Source organism: Zonotrichia albicollis, chromosome 8, assembly GCF_047830755.1.
Source record: "Zonotrichia albicollis isolate bZonAlb1 chromosome 8, bZonAlb1.hap1, whole genome shotgun sequence".
NCBI classification, from domain to species: domain Eukaryota; kingdom Metazoa; phylum Chordata; class Aves; order Passeriformes; family Passerellidae; genus Zonotrichia; species Zonotrichia albicollis.
In genome coordinates, this window is record NC_133826.1 from 4,524,203 (window position 1) to 4,544,951 (window position 20,749).

At 41.3% G+C, this 20,749-nt stretch overlaps 1 protein-coding gene across 19 annotated transcripts in view; it reads left to right on the forward strand.

Annotated features, from left to right (window-relative positions):
• The window catches only part of DAB1 (DAB adaptor protein 1), a 411,090-nt gene that overhangs the window by 359,976 nt on the left and 30,365 nt on the right, over nucleotides 1–20,749 (forward strand). For 14 of the 19 annotated variants that reach the window (XM_074545715.1, XM_074545714.1, XM_074545719.1 and 11 more), the window contains 4 exons: nucleotides 17,811–17,942; nucleotides 18,547–18,666; nucleotides 19,286–19,324; nucleotides 20,657–20,722. In XM_074545715.1, coding sequence (XP_074401816.1) covers nucleotides 17,811–17,942; nucleotides 18,547–18,666; nucleotides 19,286–19,324; nucleotides 20,657–20,722 — 357 coding nt within the window. The remainder of the gene's footprint in view (nucleotides 1–17,810; nucleotides 17,943–18,546; nucleotides 18,667–19,285; nucleotides 19,325–20,656; nucleotides 20,723–20,749) is intronic. The other 5 variants (XM_074545726.1, XM_074545722.1, XM_074545723.1 and 2 more) reach the window with 1 other exon arrangement.

Sequence of the window (20,749 nt, forward strand, 5' to 3'; positions counted from 1 at the left end):
TAACTATTTAGCATGGTGCCAGAAATAAAACCCTACTGATGATAGATGAAATTATCTTTGCCAGTTAATTTATATTATTAGAAAATCAATGTCATTGAGCTCACTGATACATAATACGAGTAGTTAGTAATGAAAAGCTCATTTGGGATGTGTTGTGTAAAGTATCCATGCAAAAGCTATGCTTCAGAGGGCATTGCTGGGGTTACAGAAAATAGGAAATGTCAGAATTAGGGCTGTCAGTGCAAATTGCACCCCAACCACAGTTATTTTCCTGAGATTAAAGCTTTTTATGGGGGAAATAAAAAAGAAGAAAGAGAAAGTCTGTTCCTTTTGCACTTGTCTCTGAATGTTTCTCAAACACTGGAATTTTTTGCCTAGAATAAAGAGGGAAGAGAGGACTTGTTTTAGAAACAAAGGTGTGCTTTATTCCAGCTGCCTCTGCTGCACACTCTCCTGTCTGCAGAAAGCAAGGTGGGGACATGGGAACAGTCTCCTTCATTTCACAGCTCTGACATCCCACACTCTAAATCTGACATAACTATATCATCCTTATAGCAAACCTGTCACTCACCCACTGAGGCTTAGAATGAAACCCTTAAATCCACCTTGCAGACGTCTGCCCCCGAGCTGCCCGAGTGATGGGCAGGACTATTGAGTTGTCCTTCTTGCAGCAGGGCTGTGACAGAGCCTTGTGGGGAGCTTTCCACTGCGGTTTTTACACGGTGTTGTCAAAACAGGAGAGTCGTGCTTCCCATGCCAAGGGCTTGGAGCAGAGGTGCACAAAATCCTCTGCCAGGTCTTCACAGCCACCATCCCCTGGGCTTTTTTCCCAGCTTGGGTCTCTCCTTGTCCCAGAGTTTCACACTCTTGTCCCATTAATTCTTTGTCTCTCTCATCCAGCCTGTCTCTGCTTTGCCAGCCTGCAGTTGTCATCTCATTCCCGTTCCTGCTGGAAAATCCCAAAAGCTGGCAAAACTAGGGGTTGCTCAGCCCAGGTTTTTGGATGGGAAGAAGCTGTAAAGAGCTGGAAAAAGATTATATTTCACTCACTCTGATCTTCTGATTTCCATGTTAAACTTCAGAGTTTATGAAGTTTGGAGTTTGGTGTTGACTTTTATGCAGCAGTGAAGAGTTTGCATAATCTTGCATTTGCTTTCTCCTCCTTTAACAACCCTCCCTGTCCACCACAATGCTTTTTCCCTTGGTTGTATTTCCCTGATTTTGGAATTCCCAAAAGGGTATTTTGGAAAGATTATCTACCTCTTCGAGTGTCCTTTCTTAACTTCTACCATTGTCTATTGCTGTCACGTCCGCCCCAGCTTCAGCCCAATGTGATAGAAAAGAATAAAAATATTCAGGAAAAAAAAAGTGGGCTTCTTCATGTTGAGTGTCTTGTAGGCTGCCATTGGATTTTAATTTATCACAATAAAAAATCAATTTGTAGCTCAAAACTAGCAAATTTTTTTTAAAAATTGGCAGTGTCATAGCTGACTTCATCCAGATGATTTAGGGGAATTGCTCTGTAATTCGTTACAGATGAAGGGCTCTGGTTGGGTTACTACTGAAAATGATAAGCAGGGTTTTTTCTTCCTCTACTTTATAGCACTCCTTAATATGTTCCAGACATAATATTCATCAAAAAAGTATTGATTTTAATAATGGTATTATTCCAGCCATCAGGAATTCTGCTCTTTGAGTAAATTTATCCATGAAGGAGATTGAGTTGAAGGTGGAATATCATTTGGAAAGAATATATCTCACCAAGAAGAATGCAAGAAGGATTTTGCTGCGAGTCTGCACTGTAGATGCAGTCCAGTATGGTTCATCTACAGCGCTGCAATAGAAATAATAACAATCCTTTCTTACATTCCATCATTCCATGCCAGGGATTACCCTAAAGAGGTCCCTTCATTCCACTTTCCAAGTACTTGTCAGTGTGTTTAGAACATGATAGCAAAAAATTGTATTTAATATGACTAACAGGATGTTCCCCTGTTGTGTGTATGCCAAAAATTGTCATTACACATCGGGTTTAACCCTATTAATCTTATAAATGCACCTTTTTTTTCAGCTGTCAGATATTTTCCATCCATCCCATTTGCTTTCTCCAGATTATGTTTGCTAAATATATGCCTTACCTGAGGGATGTACATTTTCTTTTAGTTTTTACTGTAAAAAAACCCTACTATAATTATTGCTGAACACAAGACTTGCTCTACCTAACTATAGAGGTTTCCTTGCTGCATATTACATGAAAATAATTTTTTTTACCATTTCTTCTGTCACATCCATCTTGGTTAGACCTCAGTACTGCAATATATTCTTAATTTATTTTATGGGAGTTGTTTTATATCTTCAAGAGCATGATCTTCAGACAGCAAGAATACAAATAATTGTATTGTGTTATTTAATATTCTCCCTTTTGGGGTGGGATGTAGAGATTGGTGATTTTTTGCTAAGGAAGCAACAAAAGCCATGGCTGTGCATATGGAAGGAAGTGCAGATTTTGTGGAGGCCCAGCAGTGTTGTTTAGCTTTTCCTGGATGTTGTTTTGTTAATCACACACATCAGGCCATCTCCCTGTGATAGCTCAGTGATGCTTCATTAGACCTGCGTGACTAATCTGGGCTCTGTAAAGAGCCTGTAATTGTCTCATTGTTTATTTATGTGGCCATAAATCTCTGTTTACTTGCAGGTTCCTTTCCAAAAATGTATTTGAAACTAATAATTAAATCCTCTGAAATGCTTGGGAAAAGATTTCCTTCCACCTCCATGCAGTGAGGTTTGCTTTTAAACTCTTGTTGTCTCTAATTGCAAAATGCTGCCTACTTCAATGGCAAGCCCCTAAACTGTGAAAAAGAAATGAGATAAAAGCAAGAAATTACTATTTGGCTCTAAGCAACAAATTCTTTCTGTTAAAGTAAATTTTTGTAATTGCATGGATGTGCAGATTGCCAGAGTACGCTGTAAAATATAGCTCTTTATGAGGTATTGTATAGCTAAATTATTTATCTGGATTCCTCCCCTAGCCAAAAAGCAGGGTAAATCAGTGTCAGTATCTTGTTTATGTATGGGAAACACCCTAAACAGATGGATTGTAACCCAGCTGATGAACATGACAGTCATCTCACCAATTTTTACCTATTTTGTAGCACCCTGAAAGTGAGTTTCATTTGCATTGCCTATTCTCTTTCAGAGATGTTGGCCCCTATCCTTATTGAAATAAAGCTCTTGGGCCCAGCCTGTGGGATTGTAACATTTCTAGGAATGCTCTGGTAGGATTTTGGTATTTATTGCAGTGTGTTACTCATATTTCATGAATTTGATGTGTAGCCATTTTCTTCAGGCTGGCAGTGTGAAACCCAGGAAGGTAAACCATGTGTATAAATACATTTATTTCATTTTGACTATCTGTTCTTGTTATCTATCAGTTCCTCCAACCTTCATTATCTTTGCTAAGGATTTGATTTTATTATCTTTGAGGGTTTACCTGCCTGAAATGGTGTTACTCAGTGCCCTCTTACCTGTAGCATTCTATAAAAAAAATTAATTTATCTTCACAGAACTGGTGATGGTGCTTCTGCTTTAAATCTTAATGACATCCAAATAAATAATACACGTGGTGGGAGGTTATAATCCTGTTGTCCTCAGAGTGTTCTGTTTAACTGAGATCATGTCATGGCTCTGAAATGTTCCAGCCAATGTTTTGGATGCCAGCATCTTGCCCATCTTCCTGAACTTCTAAGCTCTCTTGACCTTACAGTGCAGATTTCTCAAGTTAAGCATTTCCCAGCATATTCTGAAGCTTTATCAGATTTCTGCTGATAACCCCTGGATTTGCTGCTCTTCCCTGTGCAATGTGAGTGACGGTGTTAATTATGCTGATAGATTGCTAACAGGACAGCTAAACTTGGCTGAAAGAGAATTTTAGCAAGATTAAATTTCTCACTGTTGGCAGAAGAGGCCTCGTTTGAAACGTACCAAAGGTACTTCTTGACTTTGCTGGAAATCTGTTGGTTCTGGCATCCCTGGCCAGAAATCGAGGTACAATCCTGGATCTGCAGTTATTCCTTGAAGCACATGTGCTGGAGCAGATGAAATGTCAAACTGTCACAGTCTCTTTCACTGAGCGTCTCTGAGGCTTTAAAAATAGAAATAAAAGAAGGAATTAATTTCTCCTGCTCTCTCCTCGCTCCGCAGTGAGCAGGAGAGATGGGGTGAGGAGTTCACTGAGTTTTGTGTTTGCCACAGGGTGGGATTGGCCAGGAGGATGCTGGTGGTCCCTGCCTGGGGCTCCCATGGTGGGGTTTGTCCCCTTCATGTCTCTGAAACTTGCCAAAGTTCCTCTCCCTGGCTGATCTCAGGTGCAGCCCTCTGTAAGCATCTTCCCCATCAGCTGATCCCACACCAAGGCCTCTCAGCTGATCCCCATGACTCTTGTCTCTGGATTTTACCTATTTTCCTAGATCCTCTCCTGCAGTTTTCATCTGGGATTTCCTGCGTGCTCTCTGTCCTTGATCCCTTTTTTTTCCCCCCTGCTGTGTTTTTTGCCAGAGTTATTTAATTTTCAAACATAAATTTGGTTATTGTGTGGAACCAAGTGATGCCAGCTCGGAGTTCTGCTCCAGTCTTGATGTGTCTCTCCAGCCCTTTCTTTGCATGTTTAGCCAACAGCTCAGGCTCAGTGAGGCTAAACCAGGCCTTCTAATCCTGACTCCCAGGGGTCTCTCTCTGACCTCCTTTTCTCTGAAACTTGCCAAAGTTCCTTTCCCTGGCTGATCTCAGGTTCAGCCCTCTGTGAGCATCTTCCCCATCCACTGGTTCCAGCCAGACCAAGGCCTCTCAGCTGATCCCCATGCCTCTTGTCTCTAGATTTTACCTATTTTCCTAGATCCTCTCCTGCAGTTTTCATCTGGGATTTCCTGTGTGCTCTCTGTCCTTGATCCCCTTTTTTTCTCCCTGCTGTGCTTTTTGCCAGTTATTTAATTTTCAAACATAAATTTGGTTATTGTGTGGAACCAAGTGATTCCAGCTCGGAGTTCTGCTCCAGTCTTGATGTGTCTCTCCAGCCCTCTCTCTCCTTGCATGTTTAGCCAACAGCTCAGGCTCAGTGAGGCTAAACCAGGCCTTCTAATCCTGACTCCCAGGGGTCTCTCTCTGACCTCCTTTTCAGAGAGCTGAGCAAAATATCAGCATCATCTCTTATTCAGCCCTGTACATTCAGCAGCCTGTTTGGCTGCTGCTGTGTTTGCATTGCCACACCCAGGGTGACTGCAGATCTTGCAGAATTCTTCTCACCTGCTCTGAAATACAGCATTTGCTCTCACACTGAGAGTTAAAACCCAGTCCTGCCTCTCTTCATCTCGTGTCTCAATTGTTATCCCTTTCTTTGTCCTTGACAAATTTGACTTTTATTTTTGAAATCCATTGTGACTGCCAGGATTGCTGCCTCAGCTTATTCTTTTGATCATGTCACACTTCCCTTTGCATTCCTGGGCTGGATCTGCCTTCTCTCTTTTATCACCCCATTGCTGAATTGTTGTTTTTCCAGCCTCTTCATGGCTGCCTTTATTCCTCATCAGCTTTTGAGGAGTCAATCCATAGCACCAACTTTCACCATTCATTTATTCAGTTTTCTTAATAAATGACTCCCAGATCCCTTCCTATCCTACCCATCATCTTTTGGAGGAATTCTTTGCACATATTCATGCAGTACCTCCTTATTTTTTCCTTAAAATACTCCCATGCTACCAACTTGTTTTAAACCTGATGATGCTGAGGAGCTACTGCATTCCTGCATCCCAGAGATGTCCCAAGGGGCATCTGGCCTTTAGCTCTTAAAGGTTGCAATTTAAATATAGATATTTAAATTCTGTAACTATATACAATTTAAACTTGCTGAGATAACCTTTTAATTCTTTCTTTCTTTATTTTTTTAGTCAGTATTGTCTGTTTATAGGAACTTTTTCTGTGAGAAATATTTGGTCTTGGACCATGCTGGGGACTTGTAAGGGCTGCAGTGTAAAAAAATATTACATACTAACAATAAAGAGCAATAACTGTAAAACAACAAACTCAAATTTTGCATGTAGAATTGAAAATTGTGACATTTGGGACCTTTTTTTGTGCATTGTCCACAGCTTCTGCCTGCAGGAGATCCCTCTGAGCTGACTGGGAGTCATGCCCTGCTCCCTGACACTTTCCATCTTTGTGCTTGTAAATATGACCAGTAAAACATGGCATTTACTGTTCTACATGCAATAAATGTGTCTAATTAGAATATGGCAGAGGAGAGGACTTAAAAATCTGTGTATGATTCTTAAAAGGTATTTATAGACCCTGGTACTTCAGAAGGGGAAACAATAACACATTTCATGGACATGTGGCAGCTAGCAAAATGTAAATGTCAGAAGAACCTACTTCCTTAATTACATCCCTTATTGACTATTGTAATTCATTCATTATTGGCCTTCCAAACTGGGCCCTGGGCAGTTTGGATGGTTCACAGTGCTCCACAGGGATTTTTAATAGCCACAAGCTTCTGGATTTCTCTTCTTTAGATGCTCAGTTTGCTGGATGAGGGTTTTAAAAGCCTTAGGTATCTTGGCAGTGTTGTTACTGTGGAAAAAAAGAACCCAAAAGGCAAAAATGTGGGTGAGATTGTGCATATTGTGAAGTCTTGGGGATCTAGAGTTTGGTTTGAGGGCTGAAATTTCTCTTCTTTCACATGGAAAAGGGAAAAGCTCTGAGTGCAGCCTGCTTGTTGTCAGGATATGCAGAAACTGCCTTGTGAGAATTCTGACCCTAATGGGCATGAAGATAAAATAAAGCTATTCCAGACACATTATCCAAACTGAAATAATTTGTGCAATTTTGTTGTAGCTGTATTTTTTCAGTGTGAGAAGGGTAAAAAGTTGATTGCTTTCAAAAAGGCAGAAAATGAGATTTTATGAGTTTAGTGATAGTCTCATTTGGCCTCCTGATGTTTAATCCAAGCACCCCAGGATTGAGTTAAGAAAGGGAAATGCTGTTTACATGTATTCTGCATTATGGTATGGAGAGTCTCACTGTTACATAGTTATAACAGTGATAAATAACACTTCCAAACAGTAAATATTAGTAGTATTAATGTATTCCCAATTACCATTTGACTTCCGTTGCATATGGGGGTGGGCACTCTGTCTATAGAGCTGCTGTAGTAAAAATTACTATGCCAACACTACTGTTTTTTACTAATTTCAATGTTTGGTATGCTTAACCAAAATTTGGGATGGATTTTGCTAAAAGTTGAAAGTCAGTGTATTTGTTGTTATGGATCCTGTTATATCGTGGAGCTGCACAGCATCTCTTCCCTATTGTCCCAAGGCAGAAAACTCCAAGTATACACTTATATTGGGATTTTTTTTTTGCCTGTATTCACTATTCTTTTGTGATCCAGATAAATGAATCTCCAGCAGAGCCACATTGCTTTTTCTCCAGCTGCAATTTAGTCTTATAAGAAGAGCACCCAAAATACAGAGTTTGTGTGCAAGTCCCGGTGGTTTTAAGCCAGGTTAATGCATCACACAGCAGAAGAAAATTTCAGGCCCATTTTCAGCACACCTGGAATTACAATGGCAGGATTTCAGACTGCTTGGGAAAGGATTTAGCAGGAGAAGTGCTGACATAATAATAGCACAGGCAGCTGAGATGCTCTGAAACCTCCCTGGAGAGCAGTGGGGGACATTCAGCAGGTGCCAGAACGGAAAGTTACATCCCCCCTTTGAAATCCACTCGTTTTTTCCTGGAGATGGCTGGGAAGCATTACACCCCAGGAGTGCTGGTGATTTTCCTTCCTATTCAGAGCATTTTTATTTGGTGGGCTGCTCTGCAATTTTGTGTTTGCCCTGGTAGGAGCAATAGCACTGTCACTGCTCCTGAATTCCTGTGGGTTTGTGGGCTCTGCTGTTGTGGGGGCAGATAAAAAGGGGGGCAGGTGTCCTTCACTGTCAAGGGTAATTAGAGGGGGAAACTACAGAAGATTACTTTTAAATGTACATGGAGTTTTCAGGTGATAGTAATAGATGCTTATTGAAAGTAAAGTCATTGGGTGATGTTCTGCCTTCAGGAACACAGGGAAGCCAGCAAGAGCATTGTTCACTCTGATAGTCCATGAGGATGAATAAATACCTTTTTTATCCCCCTTAGTTTATGTAATAAGGTCCTTGTGGAAGGAGAAGAGGAAAGGCCACTGCCACTGAATGCCAAACACAAATACCTGCTTTCATCTCTCTCTTTCAGTTGAACAAGCCATAAATTTCACATACCAGTAGATCTTTGCTTAGTACAAAAACAGCTGTTTGTAAAAGTTGTCTTCCCAAATGAGATCCCTGTACTGCTGACCTTTGTGGTGGGTGCTGTGTGTGCTCAGCACGTGGCAGCCCGTGTGTCAGGGGAGCCCAGGGGCTGGAACAGCATCTCCCAGGTGCTCCCAGCACGTGGTGCCAGTTGTGGAATTACAGCAGTGCCTCTTGTGTCCTTAAATTGTAGCATCCTGCCTCTCTCTGCTGTCAATACTTCCTAATCCTTCGTGGTTCCCATCCTCATTCCACAACATGGAAGTCCCAGTGAAACAGGCAGCAGCATTCCTGCTGGCTTTAAAGGCAGCACTGTGAATAGGTGAGGCAGAACACTAATTAGTTGGAGTGCCCTGACATTTAAAGCAAATAAGAAATCTGGGTGTCTAAAAATATTGCGTATGGCTCCCAGCCCTGGCTCTGCATAGCTCAAAGTACTTTTTTTTTTTTGCTTTTTAGATAGTCTAAATATGGATTTGAATCCAGTTTTTTTATTGTGTCCTTGCTTTTAAAAAGGCTGAGTTGGTTTGTAAAAGGTTTTATGTGCAGATCTTTAATTAGCCAAATGCTTTCCTGTGAGTGACACAGGAATTTGGAAGTATTTTAAAGTGTAAGGCACTTGTGAGCATAACCTGTGCATGCACAAGGCTCAGTGCTGAGCAGTGCTGGGAGTGCAGAAATGAGTAAGTTCAGGTTTGATGGGGAGAAGCAAAGACGTGTGCAGGAGCTGCAGAGGGGCGAGAGTGAAAGGAATAAGTAGGAAACAAGGCAGCATCCACAGCTGTGAAAGGCTTTGCTGCTGTGTTTCAGTAAAAGGTGAGGGCAGCACTGCCAGGGAGCTTTTCTGAAAGGCAGATCCTGTGTGTGCCAGGACAGAAAAGCAAGGCAGGGAGGGAGAAAAGCCAACAGAGCTGATCTGTGCTCTCAGCTGTGTGGTCAGGTCTGAGTGTGGAGAGTTAATCAAAGTTTGCTTTTGGAGATTTTCAATTAGCAGCAGAAGACTAAAACCAAACATTCATCCTGCTTTACATGAAAATGAGCAGGGAAGAAACAGCTCTGGGCACTACAATATGCAAATGTGAGCTGTAGGGATTGCTGTTGGAAGGTGCCAGGGCAGAGCTGAAAAACAGTGTCCACTGCCTGAGTTAAAATACAGAACTGCTGGAACATAATATGCCAAGCCCCCGCCTAGGGCAGCTTCAGGAATTCCTACCTTGGGATAATGCAAGGGGGAAAGAAAAAAAAAATAGAGGAAAAAATCACCTGCAAGTTCTTTATTCTGCTTTAGAGTCTCTTTGAGGTTTCCCGTTTACATTTTATTTTATTCTTATCTTAGGGCTCAAGTACTGCACACACACTTGTCATGTTGCTACGGATGGTTTATATCCGAGGTGAAGTGTCTGCTGTGGGACCTGAACAAATGAAGGATTTATTGATGAATGATCCCATTTATGGGATTGTCTGAGGCTTGCTTATACGTGCAACTGTAACTCAGAGGAAAAGATTTCCTCTCTTTTTTTTCTGTAGGGAAACTGAAAACAAAATGGTTTGGTCTTTATGACCAGGATTGGTTGTTCATGATGGTGTTTCTGGATAGTAAAGCTCATCACTTACAGGGTCATTTTTGGTGACATACAGGAACCCTAAGTCCATCACCAGCCACTGAAAGCAGTCTATCATTGTCTTCTTGCTTCTGTACCTTGGCTAATTTCTGCTTATGAAATCACTTCTGTGTTTGAACAATACCAGGATGGTGTCATGTGAAATTCACAACTGTTTTGCATCATTTTCAACTGGCTCATGAGCACAACATACTGGTTGTACACAGCTTGTGAATTCATAGCATCCTTTTCCGCTCTTGTTCTTCCCTGTACCTGTGCTTTCTCTCAGCTGCCTTTAAAGTCTTACTAAATTAGGGAGAGTATCTGGGAGATAGATAGAGAAATACAAAATAAATCCCTCTTGTCCTTTTCCCCCTTTTCCAGTGAAGTTTCTTACATTGTGCAAATAGATTTACGGTCCAAGGAAGTTTCTGTTTGATGACTATCCAGTGCAACTTAAATTTGAGTATGGTTTTTGTGATCTTTTCAAGCTCTGCTTTACAGGGGTTGCATGAGAAATCAAGAGAATCAGTGGCTGCCTCTCACTGAGGAGTTTTTCAAATCACAGGCTACAAGAAGAGGGTGGCTGGTAATGCTTGCTGAATCTGAAGCAGTTAAGATCTGAGACAGCTAAAGCCAAAAAAATTACTTCCAAATCTCCCAGGAGTTGTATGAAAGAATTGCTTGTGCTGTTCATGTAAATCAAAAGCGTTTCAGGAGGGCGAGGAATATTGGTGTAAAGGAACAAAAGAATCTTGTAAAAAGTAAGGGCTGCTCAAAGGACATTCACAAGCTCTAAAGATGAACACAGTGAAAATATGGAGAAGTTCAGTGCAAGAAACTGTCTCATTATAGAATAGTGTGCTCCCTCAAATTCAAGATTTAATCGATGAGTCCTACAGAGTCTATCAGGAAAAAATACGAGTGGTCAAAGGTGCTCTATTTGAGCTCTATGGAACCTTTGGCTTGAGAGGAGGGGGCAATACTGGCATGTTTATGGCTGTTTTCATCCACTGACCACTTTGCAGAGGGTGGTGAGGTGGGAGCTCAAGGCGAATGCACTCGGATGTGTTACAGCCCTGGGAATCCCACAGTGACCACTGAGCAGCTGCCATCCCAAAGAATGTCACAGTGACTTACAGGCAAGGGCTGTTCCCTGTGCAGGACACTGAAACAGTGAAATGGCAACACAAAACAATGCCCTGCAGCCTGTAGGTGCTCCTTGCTGATGGAATTTGGGGCACTGCTGAGCTGATGGGGCCGTTGACTTCAGTATCAAGGATGAGGTTTGCTGCTTCTTGCTTTTGCTGTGCAAATCCTTTGCTTTAACCATCCTGATAGAACAATGGCTGTGTCAGATGAAGAACAATAAGCAAATAGCACAAGGCTCATGGGAGGCCCAGCATCTCAGCTTCAGTGTAGCACATCTGTCTTTCCAAAGCTCTCTGAAAATGTTTCCTTGCCCTTTAGGATTTTCTTTGTCCTGGAACAGGTGCGTATTTAAAAGATAACTTGGGCTTTGTAGTAATTGGACAAGGGTTTTGAGTTTTAGCTACTTTCACTCCTGATAAATAAAAAGTTGAAAAGCGTTTGAAGTGAAGAAGGGAAATTTGCCACATGTGTGTTCCAGTTTTGTTTTGCCCCTTTCCAAATTCATATATCTAATAAATGGATCTTCTGCATGAGCAACTTAGCATTTGCTTCTGAAGACAATGACCAATAACTAAATTCATATCTGGTCTTTGTCAGACATTATTACAAATTATGAGAGCTGGACAGAAGTTTATTACCTTAGTGCTGTTCTCTTTTCACAAATTAGGTTCTTGGAGCACCCAGCCAGCTCAATATCAGAGATCCATTCATCACAATTAGGCTGCTGTGCTGGCAGAGCCATGTCCTGCTGCCTTAATTGACTCTGGGGCTGGGGACAGGGCCACACCAGCTGAAAGCATCACTGGGTGTGTCTGTCACAGAGGCACCACAAGGGCATTGCCTTTGCTCTCTCTGGAATGTCCCACTCTGGCTCCCCAGATGAGATAAAGGCAGCCTCAGGATGCTTTTTTCATCAAGCAAAGGGAATGGTGAGGATTAATTTGGATTTTTTTTGGCCCAAGTAACCTTTTAAGCTCTTTTTTCCTGAGTCCAACCAAACAGGCTCTTACCTGGGGTGCTCCTGGGAAGTACTTGCCTTTATTTAGGATGGAGTGTACAGGCAGAGCTTAGTGTAGCATGGACTTGGGCAGGTTCTTATCCTCACACAGGATCTTGCTCACTGACTCTCTCCCTCCTGACTCAGCTGCTAAGCTCAGGAAGTCACATAATCTGGGTTTCTTTGCTTCAGTCTCCTCGGCTGCAGGAAGAGAATGGCTCTTACGAGTTTGTTATTGTTATTAAAAGGAAATTAAATTTACACTTCTGTGGGTGCTGTGCTGTGTCACAGCCAGACGGCTGCCCCCCTGGAGGGACTGAGTCTGCAAGAGCTGGGGCTAAATCTGTTTTGATTCTTCTCTTTATCTGCACCATATTTTATGTGCCCCTTTGTGCTACACAGACCAAGCTTTGATCTGCATATAATCTCCAAGTGAGCTTTTTGTGCCAAGTGTTTTTATTGCAGAGCTTGTGCACTGAGATGCCTTTTAGTAGCTGGCACTTGGAAAAGTCTTTCCTCAGGTTATTGTCTGCAAAATCAGTGTGTGTGGAGGAAGCACGGGGATTAGACAGATTTATTTTCTTCTCATTGTGAAGCCATCCTTACAGGCTGCCATTTGAGAGGGCCCTTCAGGCTTGGGGAACACTCTGGAGGTTACATTTTCCTTTTCTGCTCCTGTTCTTGGGGTGGGGTGTTTTTGCAGAAGGAAAGTCCATAATCTGTTGTTCAGCCTACATTCCATGAGTGGCGCTGGCTGAGATTTAGGACTGGGCTGTTCATTTTCAGTCTCCTTCAGAGGGAAGGGTTCAACCCCCACTCCATGTTTCTTTTTCAGTTTATGCTCTTTTATGACCAAAACTGATGGTCTTGGCCAGTGCTGGGAAATGCCTCCCTATACTGAAATCTCTGCAAGAGGTTTCCAGTGGGTTTTGCTTTTCAGTTTTTCATACGTGGCATTTCTTTTTGAAAGCTGAATTGCAATGATGTTTTGTTTCAAAACTCCTTGCTCTTCTTGTAGGAATTCAATATTGTGATAATTTGCTAAGCCTAAGTTCTACAGCTCTCTTCCTTTCCTAGATCAAACCTGATAAAATTTTCCACATGTTGCAGTAAATGTTTATATAACAGATTTTTTTGGGCTATCAAGTGTTTTCCTCACACTAAGCACTATCACATTTAAGGCAGATTACAGTGATCTGTCATATATTGTTTGTTCTGTCCCCTCTCCATGGGCAAGTGACTGAAGTGTTCATGACAGTAGGGAAGGGCTGTCAGATGGGAAATAAGATGTTTCTCAGTCACCCTGTGCTGTGTCCAGTAGTAATTTGCAGGGAGTTTGAAGTTGTTGGCAGCTGTAGCTCTGAAATGACACTGAGCTGTCTCCTCTCTGCTATTTCACATGAAACTGAGAATTTTTTGCAGTGGTTGTGTCTTTTCCCCATCTGCTCATCCGCTGCCTTATCTCATGGGGCTGATGTCTTGCCACCCCATCTGCCATCCAAATACCAAGTTCCAGAAAAAAACACGAGAAAGTTTGTGATGCAAATGCAGTTTATTGATGTGTTTTTCATTTCACTCTGACATTTGAGACTGTTGACTTTTCCTCCAAATTGTGTGTACACAGTCCCACTGAAATGCACTTTTCTCTAGAGGGAGAGGAAGTGGAAGGGTTCACAACTGCTTGAGAGGTATCCATGCACCTTAATGGGTACCAAGGAAAAAAATCTATGTCAGGAAGAGTTTTTGGGGGTTTGGGTGGTCTTTTTTTAGCTGTCTACATAGAGGGACTGCTGTCCACCTCTTAAAACTTTCAGAAGTTACAAGACTAGATGTGACAGTGTTCACAGGGTTCTTGGATGAGGGAAGAGACCAGGATCTGACTCCATGTTTCAGAGGGCTGATTTATTATTTTATGATATATATTATATTAAAACTATACTAAAAGAATAGAAGAAAGGACTTCATCAGAAGGCTGGCTAAGAATAGAATAGCAAAGAATGATAACAAAGGTTTGTGGCTCAAGCTCTCTGTCTGAGCCAGCTGACTGTGATTGGCCATTAATTAGAAACAACCACATGAGACCAATCACAGATGCACCTGTTGCATTCCACAGCAGCAGATAATCAATGTTTACATTTTGTACCTGAGGCCTCTCAGTTTCTCAGGAGGAAAAATCCTAAAGAAAGGATTTCTCTTAAAGGATGTCTGCGACAGCTAGATTTGAATCTGCAGTAGAGAATTCAGATATTTCATGTCATGGAATGGTTTAGGTTGGAAGGGGCCCTAAAAAACACCTAAAACCCAACCCTGATGCCATGGGCACCTACAGAACTGGCAGTCCCAGTTGGAATAGAGGGGACTTGCAGCCTGGCTGAAACTATGGCCCATGAAGTTATTTTATTATGAATCCATTAAGGACTCTGCCGTTTGCTGGGTTACTGAGATGTTCAGGGAGTTTACACCAGCAAAATGTTTTATTGCTTATTCCAGTGTGAATAGGCAGCAATAGGCCTGGTCCATGTGCATCCCACATCCCAGCATCCATAGTGGAGCTCCCAGCTGATCCCAGCTCTCTGAATCCAGGCTCGGCTTGCAGTTACTCCAGGTGAGAGGCTGTGCAGCCCCAGTCCCTGTGAGACTCGTCCTGGTGGATGTAATACTGTGTGGAACAAGCCTCCTGCTTGTGGTGGGGCAGCTTTTCCAGGAGGATTTGCAGCTTGCAGGATATTTTTTTTTGTTGTTGTGGCTCTTAACACTGTGCCCCAGGCTCCACTAAATAGACAACCTCATTAAAAGAGAAATAGCGATAGTAAAGCAGTGACTTTCTCATGCCATCTAACTCACATTTTTGACATGATTGCTGGACCCTCCAAGTACTTAATTGATTGACTTAATTGATTTAGTGGCACTGGAGGCTACAGCGTGGAAATAAAGGGGCAAGATGAGGATAAGGGGTGAAAAAATTTATGATAGGTGCCAAGCAGCCTGAGGGAAATTAGAAATGCTACAGATCTCAGAGGCAGCTAAATCAATTCAGTGTGATGTACAGGGAGCGACCTGGGGGAAGAGGAGAAGCAGGGGATGGAATGGAGAAAAGGAGAGGAAACAATGGCTGGTGGCAGAGACCAGAGTAAAATTAAGGGGAAGAGGAGAGGCAGCAGGCTTGGTGCACATGGGTGTTTTGGACTTTTGAGTTTAACACCAGGCTAAAAACATCTTAGTATATGAATAAAATATAACAATGCCATTGTGTTTAGCCTAAGAAAAAGAACTCATGCATCACAAGAATGTCTTGTTACCCATTTTGAGACTTTATCTGCTCTTCCATTTAAAATCTCCAACATTCGCAACAGTGACTAAAGTCACAGGAGACCTAAAATAATTTGGAGGCTGTGGATTTTGTTAACAACTGAAACTTAAATGTTAAATTACTTTCTAATCTTTGCAATATGTAATTGACTGTGTTGAACCATAATACAAATTAAGTCTTCTCTATAATTTGTTCTGTCGTGCTGCAGTGCTCCAAAACAATTTGATACCTCACTTACAGATTGGTAAATGGTTTGTAGCAGCTCTCAGAATAAAAACTTCAAATAATGTGTGATGGAATCCATCAGTATTGGCATACAGGGGTGTCAGAAAGACCCATCAGTTGAGAAATAGTTACTTTATGTTCTTGTGGCCACTAGTAACAGGATTCTGATCTTGCATTTTATGGTGGTAAATCTCTCCTGACTGCAACAGGAGCCCCATTTCTGCCCTTCAGGTGTAAAAAGTCAGGCACTCAGTAAATAGTGCTTAGAATGGATCATTGGAATATGTAGAAAGGACACATGAGGTGAACTGAGGGCTATGAAAACACAGAGGTGTTTATATCTACATTTGAATGTAGATGTGTGCGTGCATCATTGCATTTCACATGTGTGTTGTAACTCAGTGTCCCTCAGACAAGTGAAAAGCTCTCCCTAAACACTCAATCCAGTAAAATACAGAGAAGAATAATTGCAGTCACCTTTACTTAATTTTTATTTCTATTGATACAGTGTGTAAAATATCATAACCATTGGAAATGTAACAATTTTTGAACAGTGAATGTGGATTCCCAAATAAATTGGAGCTTCTCCATCTGCTCTCTTACCTTATGGGTGATACTCTTCCATGGTAGAACAATCTTCAGATTTAATTCCATGAGGAAGGCATCTGATCACCGTTTAATTTCAGTGCAGAACGCTGCCTGGCAATCAATAAAGCAATGTCAGAGAACTTTGATTTAATAGGAGCCACAGATAACGTTCCCTGTCATATGCAGAATAGAGAGATGGGAACATTTCATTTCATCCTAACAGATAGCATGTAACTTGGTTTTCAAAAAAACCTAATAAATCAATATCCCTGTATTATCTAAGTAAGATCCCATCATTAATTTTAAACGCTCAGCACGTCAGGAGAGTCTGAAGTGCACCTTCAGCTGAGCCCCGTTCTGCCTGCAGTCTCTGGCAACACTTAACTGTGCCACGAGCAAGCAATCTTGATATGGGCACATTAAGAGCCATTTACTGTGAAATGAAAATGAAACATGTCCAGTCTTTTGTTTTATATGGAGCCATCCATCTCTTGCAGGCTGCCTCTCCTTTCAGATCCTGCCCTGAGCACCCTCAGCCTTTTCCCTGCCACACACAGACATCCTCCCTCCTTCTGCTTTTTGAAACTTTAACTTTCTCTCTTAAACTCCAAAAATAACTGCTTGTTTAGAGATTGCCTGGATACCATGCTGGTTTTCAAGATGTGCTTTTTCTCAGAGCCAGCAGGAATCTGGACCTCCAAAGAATTCTCTGTGAGGCTTTGCCTGCTCTCAGAAATAGCATTATCCCTAGATGATACAAGAGTAGGTCAGTATATCAGAAGGTAGAAATTGAAACTAATAGATTGTTTTAGATAAGCTTTACAAGGACATTATTTTAAGTGGAAACACTTCTCTGTTACTTTGATGATAAAATGCTGTTTTAGTGCAAAGTGAGAAAGATTCTGGCACTACAAGAGATGCTTCTAAGAGCCTCAGATTCATGTCCTGACTCTGGACAGAGTTTGCTCAGACAGTTAAAATTAAGTCTTTTTATTATTACAATTCACCAAAGTGGGATTTGAAGTAAAATGTGGACTTTTGCTTTCAGCATTGATTTCCAGTTGAATAATTACATTTACATTCATTTTCTGAGGAAAATAAGTATTTGGAGCTGCGTTACTGCTTGAAGTGAAGCCTCTTGCACTGGCTGTTGCTGATTTTTGTGGAGATGAGGCAGGTCTGGAACTGATTCCTTGAGGTATTGGAGATCTCAGCTGGAGCTCTGCAGATCTGCCTGGCCTGGGAGTCTCCCTGTGTGAAGCTACAGGTTTCTGCATCTTCTGCTTATTTCTGTACCAAGAAATACTGATTCTGTGCCTGGGATGCTGTGTAGGTAGTAGCTAGGTAGTACATTTTTTATTTAATTATATTTCACTTAAAGATACCTAGAAAAATCATCAGTGGAAGGTTTTAGTCAACCTACTAAAGCAAGTCAAATTTCATTAGATTTTGAGGAGAAAAGAGGCTTAAAGAGTTCAGATATTAATTGGTTTTCATATCAGAATGTGTTGGGGTCCAGATAAAGTGGTGAAGGTGAATAATACTGCTTTTTAATCAAACATTCTGATGGATATTCTCTACTGTTGTTTGTTTTTTTTTAGCTACTCCAGCATCACCACGCAGTTCATGAAATTTCCTACATTGCAAAGGATATCACAGACCACCGAGCATTTGGATACGTGTGTGGAAAGGAGGGAAATCATAGATTTGTGGCAATAAAAACAGCCCAGGCAGTAAGTATCAAATCACTGTCATTTTCTGCCATGTAACTCAGCTGAAAAGCCGTTTGTGAGGAGCTGTTCAAGTGCCTGGTCTTCGGTTGTTTATGATTGTGCTAAACTGGTCACAAGTGTCTGTGTGGATCTTAAATAGCAAATTAATGGAACCAGCTTGGGCAAAAGGGAATGTGTTTCATTGTTCCCAATTTTTTATTATGTGTTTTGTTATAATTAATTATTGTTTACCTTTCTTGCTAAGCTAGACTGGATGAAGATAAATTTGCTTATGTTCCTATACTCATGAAAACCCACATTGTGTGTAGTCTACTACACACAATGTCTACTAATGTAATTTCAGTGGGTGAGAAACCACTAATAAATATGCCTTTACATTCATCCATGTGCCTTTTATATTCATAATGCTTTTTATATTCATAACTATAATTATCATTAATTTTCAAGCATAGTTAGTTCAGCGGGAATTAACCCAGGCCTGGGTGCTGAGATAGAAATTAATTCTCTATTAAGTTCCATTGTGGAGGTGCTCTATCAGCAGGATGGGATAAGAGGTGTTTATTTTCCCCTAGAGAAATTCTCCACCCTGTTTTTGCTTCCTTAGGCTGAACCTGTAATCCTGGACTTGCGAGACCTGTTTCAGCTCATCTACGAACTGAAACAAAGGGAAGAAATGGAAAAAAAGGCACAAAAGGACAAACAGTGTGAGCAGGCGGTATACCAGGTACACCAATAAGCTTAGACTACTGCCACCAAAATTTGGGGTTGGAGTTTTCCCCCCAGAGAGGCTCTGAGCATCCTCAGCACCCCTGCCAGCAGTGGGTTTGAGCAGTGCTGGCTTCCCAAGGAGCAGCGTGAGCCCAGCAGCCATCCTGAGCCCAGCCTAGGGTTAAACTGAGCTGAAAGCTGTGCCTGGGGGGTGCTGAGCCTGGTTAGAAACTGGAAATGATCCCCTCATTTCCTGCTCAGTGTTTCTTCTCCTTCAGAAGGAAAATTTTAATGGAGGGTCAGTGTTGTAAGCCAGGTTTTAAGTGTTGTAAGCCAGGCTTTAAGTGTTGTAAGTCAGGTTTTAAGTGTCTCATACTTTAGGGGAGATTCAATATACTTCTGAATGTGTGTGAATCAAGTCAAACAAGGTGCAGATTGTTAAACTCGGATGGAACTTGAATAAAGTTACTTTGTACCATAATGTGACTTTATCTGTATCCTAAAGAAAGAAAACTATGAACTTACCTGCCCATTTTGCTTATTCCTTTGCTGTCCTTTAATTTCTGAATACAGTTCTTTTATCTCTGCTGTTTATGTTCTTTGCTTTTACTGCCTGTCCTCTTACTTTGCTGTAGACAATTTTGGAAGAAGATGTAGAAGATCCTGTATACCAGGTAATTTCTGAAGCTGTATGGCCTTGGAGTTTCAGAAATGACTAGATACATGTTATCTTCAAACACAGCCAAAATCTTGAGCAAGATGTTTTGAAATTTACTAAGTGAGCTCTTGTGAGGAACCTTTAAAACCTCCACAGAAAGTGGCATATTTAGAGATGAAGCTGTAAGTAATAGCACAATATGTCTGTATAGAATGGAATGTTTCAGCTGGAGTATAGAAATATTAGATGAAATATGTCATAAATACTATTTAAAATGTGGCTTGTGTATCCAGATTTCAAGTTTCAAAATGAGATTTGTCATTATTTTTTAATACAAACTCTTAACTGAAAAGGGAACTACTCTGAGAATTAGGGAAGGTGGTATCTTGTTCTCATAGTAATAAGTTGACATTTTGTTTTTGTTTTCTATGGAGCCAGAATTTAATTCAGAGGGTGAATATTTGGGAAAAAAAACCAGCAGTAGCATTGATGTTGTAACACACTCCCTGGTTGGTGTTTGAGCTACAATTTAATAATAGATCTGAAATTTAAGTCTTGCTCCATCCAAGAAAAATGTCTGGGAGCAAAGATGATTATCAGAAATGTGTCAATATATTCATGTCCAATACCCTGCTGAGTGTGAAGGAGAAAAAGATGTAATTTCATTCTCGTGTTTTTGTGCTGAAACAAAATATGTGATAGTTTACTTTTTTTTTTTTTTCCTGGGGATTCTGTGTTCTTCCACTTAGGCATATCAGTGGGAGTCACACTGAAAGGATCCAATTCTACCATTAGTGAATATTGAACAGTGCCTAAGGTGCAGCAAGGAAGATGATAAGAGTCAGGATGCCCTAAATTACTGTTTAGCTATTATAATGTCAGGAGTTTTGTTCTGTACTCTTCACAATAAAGCAAGAACCTGAAAATGAAAAAGTGTTGTGCCAGCCTTTTGCCATGTGGCCTGTTCCACACACACCAGCCCGTTCTCCCAGCTTGGATTTAGCACTTCTATTCATAGACAATAAATATATGTGGAAATAATTGCCATTATGTAAAAGAGGCAAAATTCACGTTGCCTTCAGAAAATTAATACTGGGCCACAGGCAGTCTCCCTGGCGAGGAAGAATTAGGGAGTTGCTCTAATGATCATTAAGAGGAGATTTAGGCCTGTTCATGAAATATGAAACAACCTTTCCTGGTGCCTCCCAACAAACCAGTTGTCCTGCTGCCAGCCTGTGCTTTGAAGTTGTTTCTTTAATGCGTGCCTTTGTTTTGACGTGGAATTCCAAACGGCCTTTTTCCCTTCTGTTTCATCTCTGACTGTCCCTCTCTGGCGCTGCTGCCATAGTACATTGTGTTTGAGGCTGGACACGAGCCCATCCGTGAGCCTGAAACGGAGGAAAACATTTATCAGGTATAAAAACCTCTCCCCTCGCTGAAA